Source organism: Dipodomys merriami, unplaced genomic scaffold, assembly GCF_024711535.1.
Source record: "Dipodomys merriami isolate MVZ:Mamm:240054 unplaced genomic scaffold, mDipMer1.0.p SCAF_271, whole genome shotgun sequence".
Classification (NCBI taxonomy): Eukaryota; Metazoa; Chordata; class Mammalia; order Rodentia; family Heteromyidae; genus Dipodomys; species Dipodomys merriami.
In genome coordinates this window covers 326,314-341,052 of record NW_027204171.1, presented here as the reverse complement: position 1 = coordinate 341,052, position 14,739 = coordinate 326,314, and the positions used below count along the sequence as shown (strand labels likewise).

Genomic DNA, 14,739 nt, shown 5'->3' with positions numbered 1-14,739 from the left:
TTAATTGGAGTCTCAGGTGGCTCAGTGGTAGCGTGCTTGCCTTGCATACAGGAGGCCCTGGGTTCAATTCCTCAGCACCACATAAATAGAAAAAGCCAGAAGTGGCACCATGTTTCAAGTGGTAGAGCAGTAGCCTTGAGCTGAAGAGCTGAGGGACAGCGGCCAGGCCCAGAGTTCAAGACCCACGACTGACAAAAAAAAAAAAAAAAAAGAGTCGCATAGATTTTCCTCCTGAGATCCTCACATCTCAGCTTCCTGATTAGCTGGAATTATAGTCAGAAACCACCAGCTCCCCAGCTTTTCAATTTCTGTTTTTATCTTATTTCAGACATTAACACACTTCACTATGCTGTGCACGTTCCATGTGCCAGTGGTTAGATTCCTACAAGAATCCTCTAAATGGACAAAAATTGCAAATGCTTAGGGGATCTAGCGTACCCATGACTTCACAGAAATATTTCCATGCACATTAACTCAGACATTAGGCAGAAATGATATGTATTCTCAAGCTGCAAAAGTATTGAACTAGCCAGGTGCTGGTGGCTCACACCTGTCATCCTAGCTACTCAGGAGACTGAGATCTGAGGATTGCAGTTCAAAGCCAGTTCAGGCAGGAAAGTCCGTGAGACTCTTATCTCCAATTAAGCACAAAAAAAAAAAGTCTGGAAGTGGTACTGTAGCTCAAGTGGTAGAGTGCTAGCCTTGAGCAACAAGAGCTTAGGGACAGCCCACAGTACCCAAAACCAGCAAAAAAAAATGTACTAATGATAGAACAGCCTCTTTTTTTTTTTTTTATCTCCCCTCACCCCAGTGGTGGGGTGAAACTCATGACTTCACACATACTAGACCATTACTCTACACTCAGCTACATATTTCCAACCCTAGAACAGTCTGTTTTTGAGCAATGACAGAGCTGGAAACACAAGAGCAGTGAGCTCATCATACTTGGATTTTCCCAGTTGACAATGATCTCATTCCACATTGGTTATAACCAAGACCACTGAAGGGAGCTACCACTTGTGACATTTGATATTTCCTCATCTGTGGTTCATCCAAGACTCTGGCAGGCCTTGCACTAAATGCTGTGGCTGTTCTGGAAAATTCTCCTTTGGTCTGCCTCTTAGCCACCTGCCTAGGTCCCATTAATATTTTTCTTTGGAGGGGTGCCAGTACTGGCACATAAACTCAGGGCCTGGTTGCTGTTAATTGTTTTTTGCTCCCTCAGCTCTTCAACCCAAAGGCTAGCACTCGGGGCTGGGAAGGTGGCTCAGTGGTAGAGTGCTTGCCTTGCATGCCTGAGGCCCTGGGTTCGATTCCTCAGCACCACATAAGCAAAAAGAAAAAAGCCGGAAGTGGTGCTGTGGCTCAAGTGGTAGAGTGCTAGCCTTGAGCTGAAGAGCTGAGGGACAGCGCCCAGGCCCAGAGTTCAAGCCCCACGACCTGACCCAAAAACAAAAAACAATCAAAGGCTAGCGCTCTACCATTTGAGCCACAGCACCACTTCTGGTTTTTTGGTGGTTCATTGGAGATAAGAGTCTCACAAACTTTCCTGCCCAGGCTGGCTTCGAACCATGATCCTCACTCAGATCTCAGTCTCCTGAATAGCTAGGATGACAGCACCTGGCTTTCCCTTGGTTTTATCACTCAAGGTTGGCAGTCTATCACTTGAACCACAGCTCTACTTCTACCTTTTTGGTTGATTAATTGGCCATAAAACTCTCGTGGTTTTGTCTTCTCAGATTGGCTTCAAAACACAATCCTCTGATCTCAGCCTCTTGAGTAACTAGGATGACAGGCATGAGCCACCGGCACCCAGCTCTTACCACACTCTTTTGATGTGGTGTCAGGCCTTCCTCTCATTTTGTATGGAGGTGGCCCTCTGCAGAGTGACAGTAATTCTAGCCTTGCCCTGAAGGAAGTCAGGAGAGGCATGTACAGTGTGTCTTTCATGGGATGCTGCCATACCCTGGCACAAGACTGTACGCCAAGTGTCCAGGCCCTGACCAGTTGTCCTTCTCAGGAACTTGTTTATTCTGGCAGTTGTTCACCTGGCTCTTATCTGACCTATGTTCTGTTTATTCCTACCAAGACAGCTGCAGGCTATGAGAGACCTGACTGGCAGCTTTTATCGTGGGATATGTTGTGGTTTGGCCCACAGGGATGAGGAATAAGCAAACTGTATCACCAGCAACCGTACAGGAAAGGGATATTCTAATTAGGCCAAAGGTGACAAGAATCAACTGGGTTTCATATAGCTTACATTCCAGCTAAAAATAAATGTTGAGGGAATGACTTGATTAAACAACCTATGACATCTGGTGTGGGTTGCACAAGTGTAGCCCGCATTTGACAATTCATAGAAATATAAATGTTTGCACTTGTATGTATATATTTTATTTAATTAATTTACTTTTTGTTGGTCATGTGGCTTGAACTTGGGGCCTGGGTGCTGTCCCTGAGATCTTTTTTCCTCAAAGTTAGAGCTCTACCATTTTTTGGGGGAGTGGGGGGTCGGTCATGGGGCTTGAACTCTGGGCCTGGACGCCGTCCCTCAGTTATTCAGCTCAAGGCGAGTGCTCTATCACTTGAGCCACAGCACCACTTCTGGTTTTCTGGTGGTTCATTGGAGATAAAAGTCTTACAGACTTTCCTGTGTGGGTTGGTTTTGAACTGTGATCCTCAGATCTCAGCCTCCTGAGTAGCTAGGATGACAGGCATGAGCCACCAGCACCCAGCTTTGTGAAATTACTTTTTTTTTTTGGTTGTTAGTGGGGCTTGAACTCTGGGCCTGGGTGCTGTCCCTCAGCTATTCAGCTCAAACATTTTTTTTGGTGGGGAGTGGGTCTTGGGGCCTGAACTCTGGGCCTGGGCATTGTCCCTCATGTGAAATTACTTTTTATCAAATATAATTTTGTTTTTTGTTATTAAGATGTTGTACAGAGAGGCTATCATTTCATAATGTTTATGTAATTATTTTTTAGATTTTTTTGGGGGGTCCGGTCATGGGGCTTGAACTCTGGGCCTGGGCACTGTCCCTCAGCTCTTCAGCTCAAGGCTAGCGCTCTACCACTTGAGCCACAGTGCCACTTCCAGCTTTTTTCTTTTTGCTTATGTGGTGCTGAGGAATCGAACCCAGGGCCTCAGGCATGCAAGGCAAGCACTCTACCACTGAGCCACCTTCCCAGCCCCAGTTTTTCAGATTTTTTATTGTTAGTGTTAAAAAAAAAAAAAGCTAGGCACTGGGGCTTATGCCTGTAATCCTAGGTACTCAGGTACTCAGGAGGCTGAGATCTGAGGATCATGGTTCAAATCTAGCCCAGGCAGGAAAGTCCTTGAGAGTCTTATCTCCAATAAACCACTAGAAAACAGGAAGTGGTCTGTGGCTCAAGTGGTAGAGTGCTCACATTGAGCTGAAGAGCTGAGGGACAGCGCCCAGGCCCAGAGTTCAAGCCCCAGGATCAACAACAACAAAAAAGACAACTGACCAGGTGCTGATAGCTCATGCCTATAAACTGAGCTATTCAGGAGGCTGAGATCTGAGGATCAAAGAAGTTCAAAGCCAGACCAGACAAGAAAATATGAGGGTTTTTTTTTTTGGGGGGGGGTTGGGTCGTGGGTCCTGAATTCTGGGCCTGGGTGATGTCCCTCAGCTCTTCAGCTCAAGGCTAGAACTCTACCACTTGAGCCACAGCACCACTTCCGGCTTTTTTCTTTTTGCTTATGTGGTGCTGAGGAATCGAACCCAGGGCCTCAGGCATGCAAGGCAAGCACTCTACCACTGAGCCACCTTTCCAGCCCCAATATGAAGTTCTTATCTCCAGAAAAAGCACTTGTTGCTCTCAAGTTTTGGTTTTTTTTTGGGGGGTCCGGTCATGGGGCCTGAACTCTGGGCCTGGGCGCTGTCCCTCAGCTCTTCATTCAGCTCAAGGCTAGCGCTCTACCATTTGAGCTACAGCGCCACTTCCAGCTTTTAATTTTTTGATTATGTGGTGCTGAGGAATCGAACCCAGGGCCTCGAGCATGCAAGGCAAGTGCTCTACCACTGAGCCACCTTCCCAGCCCAAGAAGTGATTTTTGTGTGTTGAATTTGTGTCTTGCCAGCTCTGTGTGTGTGTGTGTGTGTGTGTGTGTCTGTGTCTGTGTGTGTGTCTGTGTCTGTCTGTGTCTGTGTCTGTGCGCTGCTTGGCTAGAGATAGAATCTCAAGGAGTTCTGTGCTAAGGCTGGTTTTAAACATCCATTCTCAAGTGTCAGCTTCCTGAGTAGCTAGGACCTTAGGTATCAGCCACCAGGTTTAGTTGATTTTTTTTTTATTATGGTAAAATCTTTACATTTCTTCTTCATTTCCTTTGTGTGTATTCATCATGGATTTCCTTTGTGGTTACCATGAGGATTACATTTAACATTCTAAAGTTATCACTCTGTATTAGAAATTGTAACACTTTATACCTCCAATAACAACAAAAACCTGCTCCTTTAATAGCTCTGTCCTCATACCCTACTCTAGTTGCTGTTACAAAATTACACTTCTATGCACTTTGTATAAAGTTAATAGGACCATTTTAAAAAGAGGAATTGGGGCTGGGAGTGTTGCTTAGTAGTAGAGTGCTTGCCTATCATGCGGAAAGCCCTGGGTTTGATTCCTCAAGGCCACATAAAACAAAAAGGCTGCAAGTGGCACTATTGCTCAAGTGATACAACAAAAGAAGCTCAGGCCTTGAGTTCAAGCCCCAGGACTGGCAAAAAAAACAAAAAACAAAAAACCTATTAGCATGGTAAGGGGCTGGTAGTTCATTCTTCATTCCTGTCATCCTAGCTATTCAGGAGACTGAATTCTGAGGATCATGGTTTGAAGCCAGCCTGGGCAGGAAAGTCCAGGAGACGTTTATCTCCGAGTAACTACCAAAAAAGCTAGAAGTTGCTGGGTGCTGGTGGCTCACACCTGTAATCATAGCTACTCAGGAGGCTGAGATCTGAGGATCATGGTTCAAAGCCTGCCCTGAGAGTCTTACCTCCAATAAACCACTAGAAAACCGGAAGTGGCACTGTGGCTCAAGCGGTAGAAAGCCTTGAACTGAAGAGCTGAGGGACAGCGCCCAAGCCCAGAGTTCAAGCCCCATGACCAACAAAAGAAAAGAAAAGAAAAGAAAAGCTAGAAGTGGAGCTGTGGCTCAAGTGGTATGCTAACTTTGGACACAAACGAAAAACAAAAAACTCAAAACAGTGCCCAGACCATGAGCTCAAGCCCCAGAACCAAACACACACACACACACACACACACACACACACATTGATGCAAGCAACAGCTAGACTCTGAAACTCTGCTGGATGGGAGGTGGGCAGCTAACCCCTAAGGTTACATATTATAGCATTTCCATTTTTGTAACATTGCAGAAAGAACACTAGGGAGGGAGAATACTGAAGACTGCTGGGAGTTAAGGGGGTGGGGGCATGGAAAAGTGGGCGTGGCTACAAAAGAACAACATAAGAAACACATGATGGATGGACACAGGCTCTGTCTATATTGTATCAATGTGAGCATCTTATCATTGGGAAATACCAGGCAATGGGAACCCTAGATCGCTGCAGTATCTCTGCTATCTCTGCATTGTTTCTTTCTTTCTTTTGCTTTTTTCTTGCCAATCCTGGGCCTGAGCCACAACTCTACTTCCAGCATTGCTTTATAGTAGTTTTCTGGAAATAAGAATCTCAGGTTGGGCAGTGGCTCATGCCCGTAATCCTAGCTACTCAGGAGGCTGAGATCTGAGGATCGCTGTTCAAAGCCAGCCCGGGGAAGGAAAGTCCGTGAGACTTTTTTTTTTTTTTGGCCAGTCGTGGGGCCTGAACTCTGGGCCTGGGCGCTGTCCCTCAGCTCTTCAGCTCATGGTTAGCGCTCTACCACTTGAGCCACAGTGCCACTTCTGGCTTTTTCTGCTTATGTGGTGCTGAGGAATCGAACCCAGGGCCTCATTCATGTAAGACAAGCACTCTACCACTGAGTCACCTTCCCAGCCCAGTCCGTGAGACTCTTATCTCCAATAAACCACTAGAAAACTGGAAGTGGTGCTGTGGCTCAAGCGGTAGGGTGCTCGCCTTGAGCTGAAGAGCACAGGGACAGCTCCCAGGCCCAGAGTTCAAGCCCCAAGACCAACAAAAAAAATAAATAAATAAAAGAATCTCAGGTCGGGCTGAGTCTGTGGCTCAGTGGTAGAGTGCTTGCCTTGCATGCATGAGGCCCTGGGTTCAATTCCTCAGCACCACTTAAGCAGAAAAAGCCTGAAGTGGCTCAAGTGGTAGAACATTAGCCTTGAGCTGAAGAGGTTAGGGACAGCGCCAAGGCCCAGAGTTCAAGCCCCATGACTGACCAAAAAAAAAAAAAAAGAATCTCAGGTCTAGTCAGGCACTGCTGGTGGCTCACGCCTGTAATCCCAGCTACTCAGGAGGCTAAAATCTGAGGATTGCGGTTCAAAGCCAGTCTGAGCAGGAAAGTCCGTGAGTCTCTTATTTACAATCAACCACCTCAAAACCAGAAGTGGCATTGTGGCTCAAGTGGTAAAGCACTAGACTTGAGGTGAATAGCTCTGAGACAGCACCCAGGACCTAAGTTCAAGACCCACAACTGACAAAAAAAAAAAAAAAAAAAAAAGAATCTCAAGTCTGAGCTGGCTTCAGACTCAATCCTGAAGTCTCAAACTTCTGAGTAGCTAGGATGATAGCCCTGAGCCACCAATGTCTGCCTCCCCCGGGTCTCTCTCTCTCCCTCCCTCCCTCCTTGCCTCCTTTCCTCCCTCCCTCCCTTCTTTCCTTCCTTCCTTCTTTCTTTCCTTAGTCCTGGGGCTTGAACTCAGGGCCTGGGCACTGTCCCTGAGCTTCTTTTGCTCAAGGCGAGCACTCTACCACTTGAGTCACAGCACCACTTCTGGCTTTTTCTCTTTATGCGGTACTGAAAAATTGAACCCGGGGCTTTGTGTATGCTAGGCTGAAGAGCTGAGGGGTAGCGCCCAGATCCATAGTTCAGGCCACACAACCAACAACAACAACAAAACCTAGGCAGATGGGTTCCTATGACTCATGCCTATAATCCTAGCTACTCAGGAGTCTGAAGCCAGCCTGGCAGGAGAATCTATGAGACTTAGTCTAATTCAACACCACAAAAGCCAGAAGTGGTGCTGTAGCTCAAGTGGAAGTATGCTAGCTTTGAGCAGAAAAGCTCAAAGGCAGTGCCCAGGCCCTTAGTTCAAGCCCCAGAAACACACACACACACAAATGAGGTAGCGTTCTTCTGTTGAAGGACAACATAAGAAATTTCTATTAAATTTCCCACCTTAGGACCAAATGAAAACAAAGAAGTCCAAAAATGAAGAAGAAGAAGAAGGAGAAGGAGAAGAAGAAGAAGAAGAAGAAGAAGAAGAGGAGGAGGAGGAGGAGGAGGAGGAGGAGGAGGAGGAGGAGGAGAGAGCCTCCTCCCTCTCCTTTTTTCTTTTCTTTCTTTTTTTTTAGCTCCAAGACAGGACTCGAACTCAGTACCTACTGCTTTCACTCATTAGTTAGTGCTCTACCAACTGAGCCACACCTCCAACCCCTAAGTCTCATTTCTCTCCCTTTCTTTCTTTCTTTCTTTCTTTCTTTCTTTCTTTCTTTCTTTCTTTCTTTCTTTCTTTCTTTCTTTCCTTCTTTCTTTTTGCCAGTCCTGGGCCTTGAACTCAGGGCCTGGGCTCTGTCCTTGAGCCTTTCTCTCCTCAATGCTAGCACTCTACCAATTGAGCCACAGCACCACTTCTGGCTTTTTCTGTTTATGTGGTACTGAGGAATTGAACTCAGGGCTTCATTCATGTTAGGCAAGCACTCTACCACTAAGCCACATTCCCAGCCCTAAGTCTCCTTCCTTTATGGTCATAACCATAAAGCACTAACTTAGGCAAAACCCAAGCGCCTTGCAATTTGAATTAAATCCAGGAAGGATTTAATTAAATTACTTAAATCCAGGAAGGAGAAGAGAGGCAGACCCAGACTCCTGCTGATTCCATGCAAACGCTGAGTTCTCCAAATCTCCAAATCTCGAGGTGACCACCTGTCAAAGCTCCAAAATTGTTTGGGATGTAGCCATTGGGGTACTGGACCTCGGTCAGAAACAAAGCACTAGGGCTGGAGCAGAGTGCATGCTGATGTCTGTGTGGGAGGTAGCCCTGCATGCCAGGGAGAAAATGGATTTGCAAGAGCATGGGAGGGGGGGCAAAGGGGGGCTTGGGAATCATTAAATGGTAAAGGAAAGCCATGGCTTTTTGAATCTGTGCCACACAATTATTAAAAGGTTGAGTTTTTTTTTTTTTTTAACTGCCTGCTGCCCAGTTGTTGGTGGTTCACATGTTATCCTAGCTACTTAGGAGACTGAGCTTGGGAGGATCTTGTTTTGAGGCCAGCCTGGGCAGAAAAAAAAAAAAAATCCACTAGACTCCATCGCAGCCAAGCCACCTGGGTGTGGTGTCACCCCGGCTACACTGGGAAGCAGAAAAACAGGACCACCGGGTGTCCCAGAAAGGAGCTAGACTCTTATCTGCAAAACAGCCAAAACAGAGACAAACAACCTAGCAGTAGGTGTGGCTCGGTGACAAGGCCCCGGCCTCAGCCACACAGGTCCCGCCACAGGGAAACCCGGCTATACCATCAATGGGAGATGCTCCTCGGAGACACGTCCAGATTCCTTCTGCCACCTGAAACGATCTGCCTCAGTTTCCCTATCTGGCAACCCACCCTCAAGCGGCCGGCTAGCTTAACAAAGGAAAGACACTTCCCATTTCGATGGCCCCCAATTTGGTGCCAGGGAGAAGCCGGGCCCCAATCAGGTACTGACGCGCGGTGGCCGCGGGGGCATCCTGGGATTTGTAGTCCACCCAATATAGAACTCGTGTTCCCGGCAGACACAGCGGCGGCGGCGGCGGCGGCGGCGACTGGGCGACGTGGCTCGGCCGGCTGCGCATGCGCGGGGATAGGAGGCGGCGGGGCAAGATGGCTGCCGAGGAAGGTGTGCGGGTCGTCGGGATCCGACCGGGCACCGGGCTGGGTAAACTGATGCGGGCCCTGACGCTGCTGCTCTGGTTTGCCACCCGCGGCAACGCACTGTACTTCCACATCGGGGAGACGGAGAAGAAGTGCTTTATCGAGGAGATTCCGGACGAGACCATGGTCATCGGTGCGCGGGCGACGGGCAGAGTTGGGGACGGGATCGGGGGGTTGCGGGGGGCCCGGGGGGAGGGCTGGCGGCTCGGGGAGGGGGGAACCCCGGGACGATCGGGTCTCTCGGTGCCGTGTCCGTCCGCCGCGCACCCCGCAGCTCCTTCTGATCGGAGCTTCGCCCCCCCCACCCCGGCCTCGCCCCAGGGAACTACCGGACGCAGCTGTACGACAAGCAGCGCGAGGAGTACCAGCCGGCCACCCCGGGGCTCGGCATGTTCGTGGAGGTGAAGGACCCCGAGGACAAGGTGAGCCCGGCCCCGCCAGGCAGCCAGGCAGCCCTGGTACTTCCGCCATGCGTGCGGAAGTGCCAGACACCCCGTCAGTGGGTGGTGTGGGAAGATGCCGGGATTTCCAGTGCAGGCCCCCCCCCCCCCCCCACAACTTGTGTGGACGAGGCTCCTCCCGGCCTCCCACCACTTCTGGGGGTGGACGAGGGGCCGGGGCACGACGACGAGGAGGAGGAGGAGGAGGCAGTTACTTCTCCTAAGCCGTATCCCTGGGTATTTACGTGTGAGGGGATGGGTGGATTCATGGAGATGGGAGACCTCGAAAGCTGTGGCAGGTCCCACCGCTTTCCGAGAAGGATGAGCAGCTTTTATCATTTTGACAGATAAGGATAGGAAAAGAAAACAAACAAACAAAAACCAGCCTTTGCTGTCACCTTTTTTTTTTTTTTCATCAAGGGTTGGAGCTCTACCCCCTCGAGGCAAGACTTCCCCTACCAGCTTTCTGCTGGTGGGAGAGAAGAGGGTCACTTGATTTCCCTACCCCAGCTGGCTTTAGAACCTCGATCCTCATGTCTCGGGCCTCCTGAGTAGCTAGGATGACAGGCGTGAGCCACTAGCGCCCATCTCATGTCTTTGTTTTATTTTTGTTTTTTGGTTTTTTTTGGGGGGGTCTGGTGGTGGGGCCTGAACTCTGGGCCTGGGCGCTGTTCCTCAGCTCTTCAGCTCAAGGCTAGCGCTCTACCACTTGAGCCACAGTGCCACTTCCGGCTTTTTTGCTTATGTGGTGCTGAGGAATCGATCCCAGGGCCTCAGGCATGCAAGGCAAGCGCTCTACCACTGAGCCACCTTCCCAGCCCCCGCCCATCTCATTTCTTAAAACAACTCACATCAAAAAAATTGAAAGTCCTTCTTCCCAAGAGTGGTCACTTGTCAGCTTCAAGAGCTCCTAATAGTTTTCACTAAGCATTAGCCATTTTTTTTGCTGGGTATCTTCTTTTAGTGTTGAGAGGTACCTAAGGCTCTTCTGTCAACTTCCATGGTACTTAGAGCCTTAAGCATCCCCCAGTAACATTGGGTGAGGCCTCTCTCCTGTCTCCAGGTCATCCTGGCCCGGCAATATGGCTCTGAGGGCAGGTTCACCTTCACCTCCCACACCCCTGGTGAGCACCAGATCTGTCTTCACTCCAATTCCACCAAGTTCTCCCTCTTCGCTGGCGGCATGCTGGTAAGTGGACTCATGTGAAACTTGAAGCCTTTGATCTCTCTCCAGGTCAGGACTGGAGACTGTTGGTCCTCTGGTATGAGGTAAATGGTCGTGTCTTCTAAGATCGCTGGCTTTCCAGTATGACTAATTCCTCATATAATTAATTCATTCCAAGTCATCTGTAGATGTTTTATAATCTTAACAACTGGTAAATACTGTGTAAGTAGTTGTAAAGTAGTGTTTAGGGAAAGACAACCAGAAATTTTCTGTATATGTTCAGTACAGATATAGGGCTTTACATATAAATGCATGTGCAGGCTGGGAATGTGGCTTAGTGGTAGAGCACTTGCCTAGCATGTGTGAAGCCCTGGATTCAATTCCTCAGTACCATATACACAGAAGAAAAAGCCAGAAGTGGCACTGTGGCTCTTGTGGTAGAGTGCTGGCCTTGAGCAAAAGAAGCTCAGAGACAGTGCCCAGGCCCTGGGTTCAAGTCCCAGGACTGACAACAAAACAAAACAAAACAACACATATGCATGAATATACATGTATACGTGTGTGTACACATATGTATGAAGTTGTGAGAGTGTGTTAGGTGTGGAACCCACAGACTAGAGAATGGTGTATGTGCATCAGGCAGAATATCAGCCAGGCTTGTTGTCCCCTCTTATTTGCCTAGAGCCCCATAGTGCTGGATACTGAGGAGGCCTCAATCTATTGCCTGGATGAGCACATGAAGGGAAGTGGAGAGGTTCTCTGTCAGTCTCTAGTACTGGGAGATGGATCAGGGCTACCTGATTCCCATGACTCCTTTTGTCTGTCCCCAGAGAGTTCACCTGGACATCCAGGTGGGTGAGCATGCCAACGACTATGCAGAAATTGCTGCTAAAGACAAGCTGAGTGAGTTACAGCTACGAGTGCGACAGCTGGTGGAACAGGTGGAGCAGATCCAAAAAGAGCAGAACTATCAGCGGGTGAGTGCTCCGGCGAGGTCAGCCAGGAGTTGCCTTGTACACTTTCTAGACACTCGGGTGGCTTACTTACGCTGCATTGCAGGTGGGGTGGGAATTACCAAGTCCAGTGGTTGATACCAGCAATTCTAGTGTCAATTCTAGTGTTCTGGGTAGTGACCCTCCTACATAGGAAGAGCTACTGCTCAGTGTCAGCCCTGGGTTTTCAGCTCCTCTACTTTCTTTTTTCTTTTTTTTTTGTCGGTCCTGGGGCTTGAACTCTGGGCCTAGGTGCTGTCCCTCAGCTCTTCAGCTCAAGGCAAGCGCTCTACCACTTGAGCCATAGCGCCACTTCCAGTTTTCTAGTGATTTATTGGAGATAAGAGTCTCATGGACCTTCCTGCCTGGGCTGGCTTTGAACCGTGATCCTCAGTTCTCAGCCACCTGAGTAGCTAGGATGACAGGCGTGAGCCACCGGTGCCTAGCTTTCCTTTGCAAGAAGAGTTAGAGGTAAAAGTAAGGCTCCAAGCCAGGCGCTGGTGGCTCACGCCTGTCATCCTAGTTACTCAGGTGGCTAAGATCTGAGGATCATGGCTCAAAGCCAGCCTAGGCAGGAAAGTCTATGAGACTCTTATCTCCAATAAACCACTAGAAAACAGGAAGTGGCGCGTAGCTCGCCTTGAGCTGAAGAGCTGAGTGACAGCGCCCAGGCCTGGAGTTCAAGCCCCAAGTCTGACCTCCCCCCCCCAAAAAAAAAAAAAAATTAAGGCTCTAAGCCACCATATGGTAACCAGTTCCAATTATCTTAGGAGGGATGTGGACAGAGGGCTAAATGTCAGCCTGCTCCTGAGTGCTCCGCGGAATGGCTGTCCAGTGGTGATTCCACCGCTACCTTATCCCCGCTAGACATCGGGGAGGCCTGGGTGCAGGCTTTACCTGACATATGAGGAAACAGACTTGGGAGAGATCATTAGGTTGCCTGCAGTCATCTGGCCATTCCCCAGTAGTCTTTGCCGGCACTTGGCTGGAATCGGTGGCAGAGCAGCGTGCCAGGGCTGGGGCATCCTGGTGATTGGGAGCCCAGCAGCCTGAGTCCCATCCAGCTCACCCTTGCTCTCCCCCACAGTGGCGAGAAGAGCGCTTCCGGCAAACCAGCGAGAGCACAAACCAGCGGGTGCTGTGGTGGTCCATTCTGCAGACCCTCATCCTGGTGGCCATTGGCGTCTGGCAGATGCGGCACCTCAAGAGCTTCTTTGAAGCCAAGAAGCTGGTGTAGCCGTCCCAGGCCTCACAGACCACCTTCCTTCCCAGGCTTGGGAGAAAAAGGCCCTCCTGGAACTGATTACTTCTCTGGAGGGAGGACTGCTTCTCAGCCACGGACGATCTGAAGGGGAGAGGGGCTGCGAGGACCCCCAGGCACAAGCTTGAGAGTAGTGGCTGAGCAGGGGGTGGGCAAGCACCAGCCCTCCCCCTCCAGCCTCTGAACCTTTTGCAGTAATCTCTTGGGTTGGTGACACCACTAGGAGCCCCATTGGCACCTTAGAATCTCACTGTTGCTGATTAAGGGATATAAGGCTGCCTGCTGTCTGGTGTGGATTTTGGAGGGCGGGGGGGAGCGGGTGGGTGAGCAAGCCAGTCTTCCTTCGGTCTTCCTGTGCTAATATGGTATTTCAAGCAGGGTGGTATGTGGCTGTGATTCTTTGCAGCCCTAAGAACCTTGCTCTTCTTTCCTTTGGCCTAGACCCTGCCTGCTGATCCAGGGTATGGGTGTCAGGGGAGGGGAGGGTGAAGGGGGTGGCAGTACAGAGAAGCAGCCCCAAGGTTGACCCTGGTTTCTTGATATGGTTGTCTTTCTGGGGCTTGAGGAATTGGTGTCAGGCCGAACAGAGGCCTTGGTGCTGGCTGGGGATGGGGCCTGCAGTCTTAGTTACTGATTTCATTTTCAATGAGTCTAAGTTTGTTACATTGGTTTCCCAATTAAAAAGAAAAAATTGATTTGTGCAGTGTAGTTACTCTCCAGTGGGCATACACTGCATGGTACTTCAGAGAATGTCAGTTCTTCCAGTGGGCAAAATAGTTGACATTCCACCGAAGGTCTCCACCTAGGAATTGCGCCCCTGCATCTTCTCAGTGCCTTCTTTTTCTTTTTCTTTTTTTTGGTCAATTGTAGGACTTGAGCTTTGGGCCTGGGCTCTGTCCCTGATCTCTTCAGCTCAAACCACAGTGCCATTTCCAGTTTTCTGTTAGTTAATTGGAGAGTAGAGTCTCACAGCCCTGCCCGGGGGCTGGCTGTGAACTTTCATCTTCAGATCTCAGTCTCCTGAGTAGCTAGGATTATAAACGTGCGCCACTGGCACCCGGCTCTCAGTGCCTTCTTATAGCAGGGGGTAGTGAATTTGTTTCACGCCATCCAGCAAGCAAATTGTGAGGTGAGGACTCAAGTCAACTCTGGTCTTAGCTGGGCGCTGGTGGCTCACGCCTGTAATCCTAGCTACTCAGGAGACTGAGATCTGAGGATCTCGGTTCAAAGCCAGCCCGGGCAGAAAAGTTTGTGAGACTCTTATCTCCAATAAACCTCTAGAAAACTGGAAGTGGTGCTGTGGCTCAAGCGGTAGAGTGCTCACCTTGAACTGAAGAGCACAAGGACAGCGCCCAAGCCCAGAGTTCAAGCCCCACGACCAACCAAAAAAAACACAACAAAACAACTCTGGTCTTCTCTGTCAACTCCCTGTGAAGTGCTCTCCTTTTCCAGAGTAGCTGAGCAAAATTTTCATGGGTGCTGCAAAAGTGGTTGGTATTCCAGAGAGGAGGAGTGCTACAGATGTGGAAAGCAGAGTTCCTGGGCTGGTAGAGACAAGCATATTAATGTCTTTAATTGAAAGTGATTTCTTCGAGGACCATTAAGGGGGAAGGATTCTGAGGAAAGGGGAAGCCGGGTCATAAGTGGTTGGGAGAGGAGGCAAACTGCTTGTATGGGCGTGGACAGATTTTTCTTTTGGTGTTGGTCTGGGGCTTGAACTCAGGGCTTTGAGGTTTGTTGCCCAAGGTTAATGCTCTACCACTTGAATCACAGCTCCACTTTTGGCTTTTTTGGTGGCTAATTGATGATAAAGTCTCATGGACTTT

The 14,739-nt window shown here is 49.3% G+C and overlaps 1 protein-coding gene across 1 annotated transcript; it reads left to right on the top strand.

The window, feature by feature from the left end:
• Window positions 1-8,954: 8,954 nt before the first annotated feature.
• On the top strand, window positions 8,955-13,618 carry Tmed9 (transmembrane p24 trafficking protein 9). Its single transcript, XM_070036468.1, has 5 exons — window positions 8,955-9,188; window positions 9,377-9,477; window positions 10,559-10,684; window positions 11,491-11,637; window positions 12,740-13,618. Exons 1-5 carry the CDS (start codon window positions 8,975-8,977, stop codon window positions 12,887-12,889), a joined length of 738 nt encoding a protein of 245 aa, XP_069892569.1. The 5' UTR covers window positions 8,955-8,974; the 3' UTR covers window positions 12,890-13,618.
• The last annotated feature ends 1,121 nt before the right edge of the window (window positions 13,619-14,739 follow it).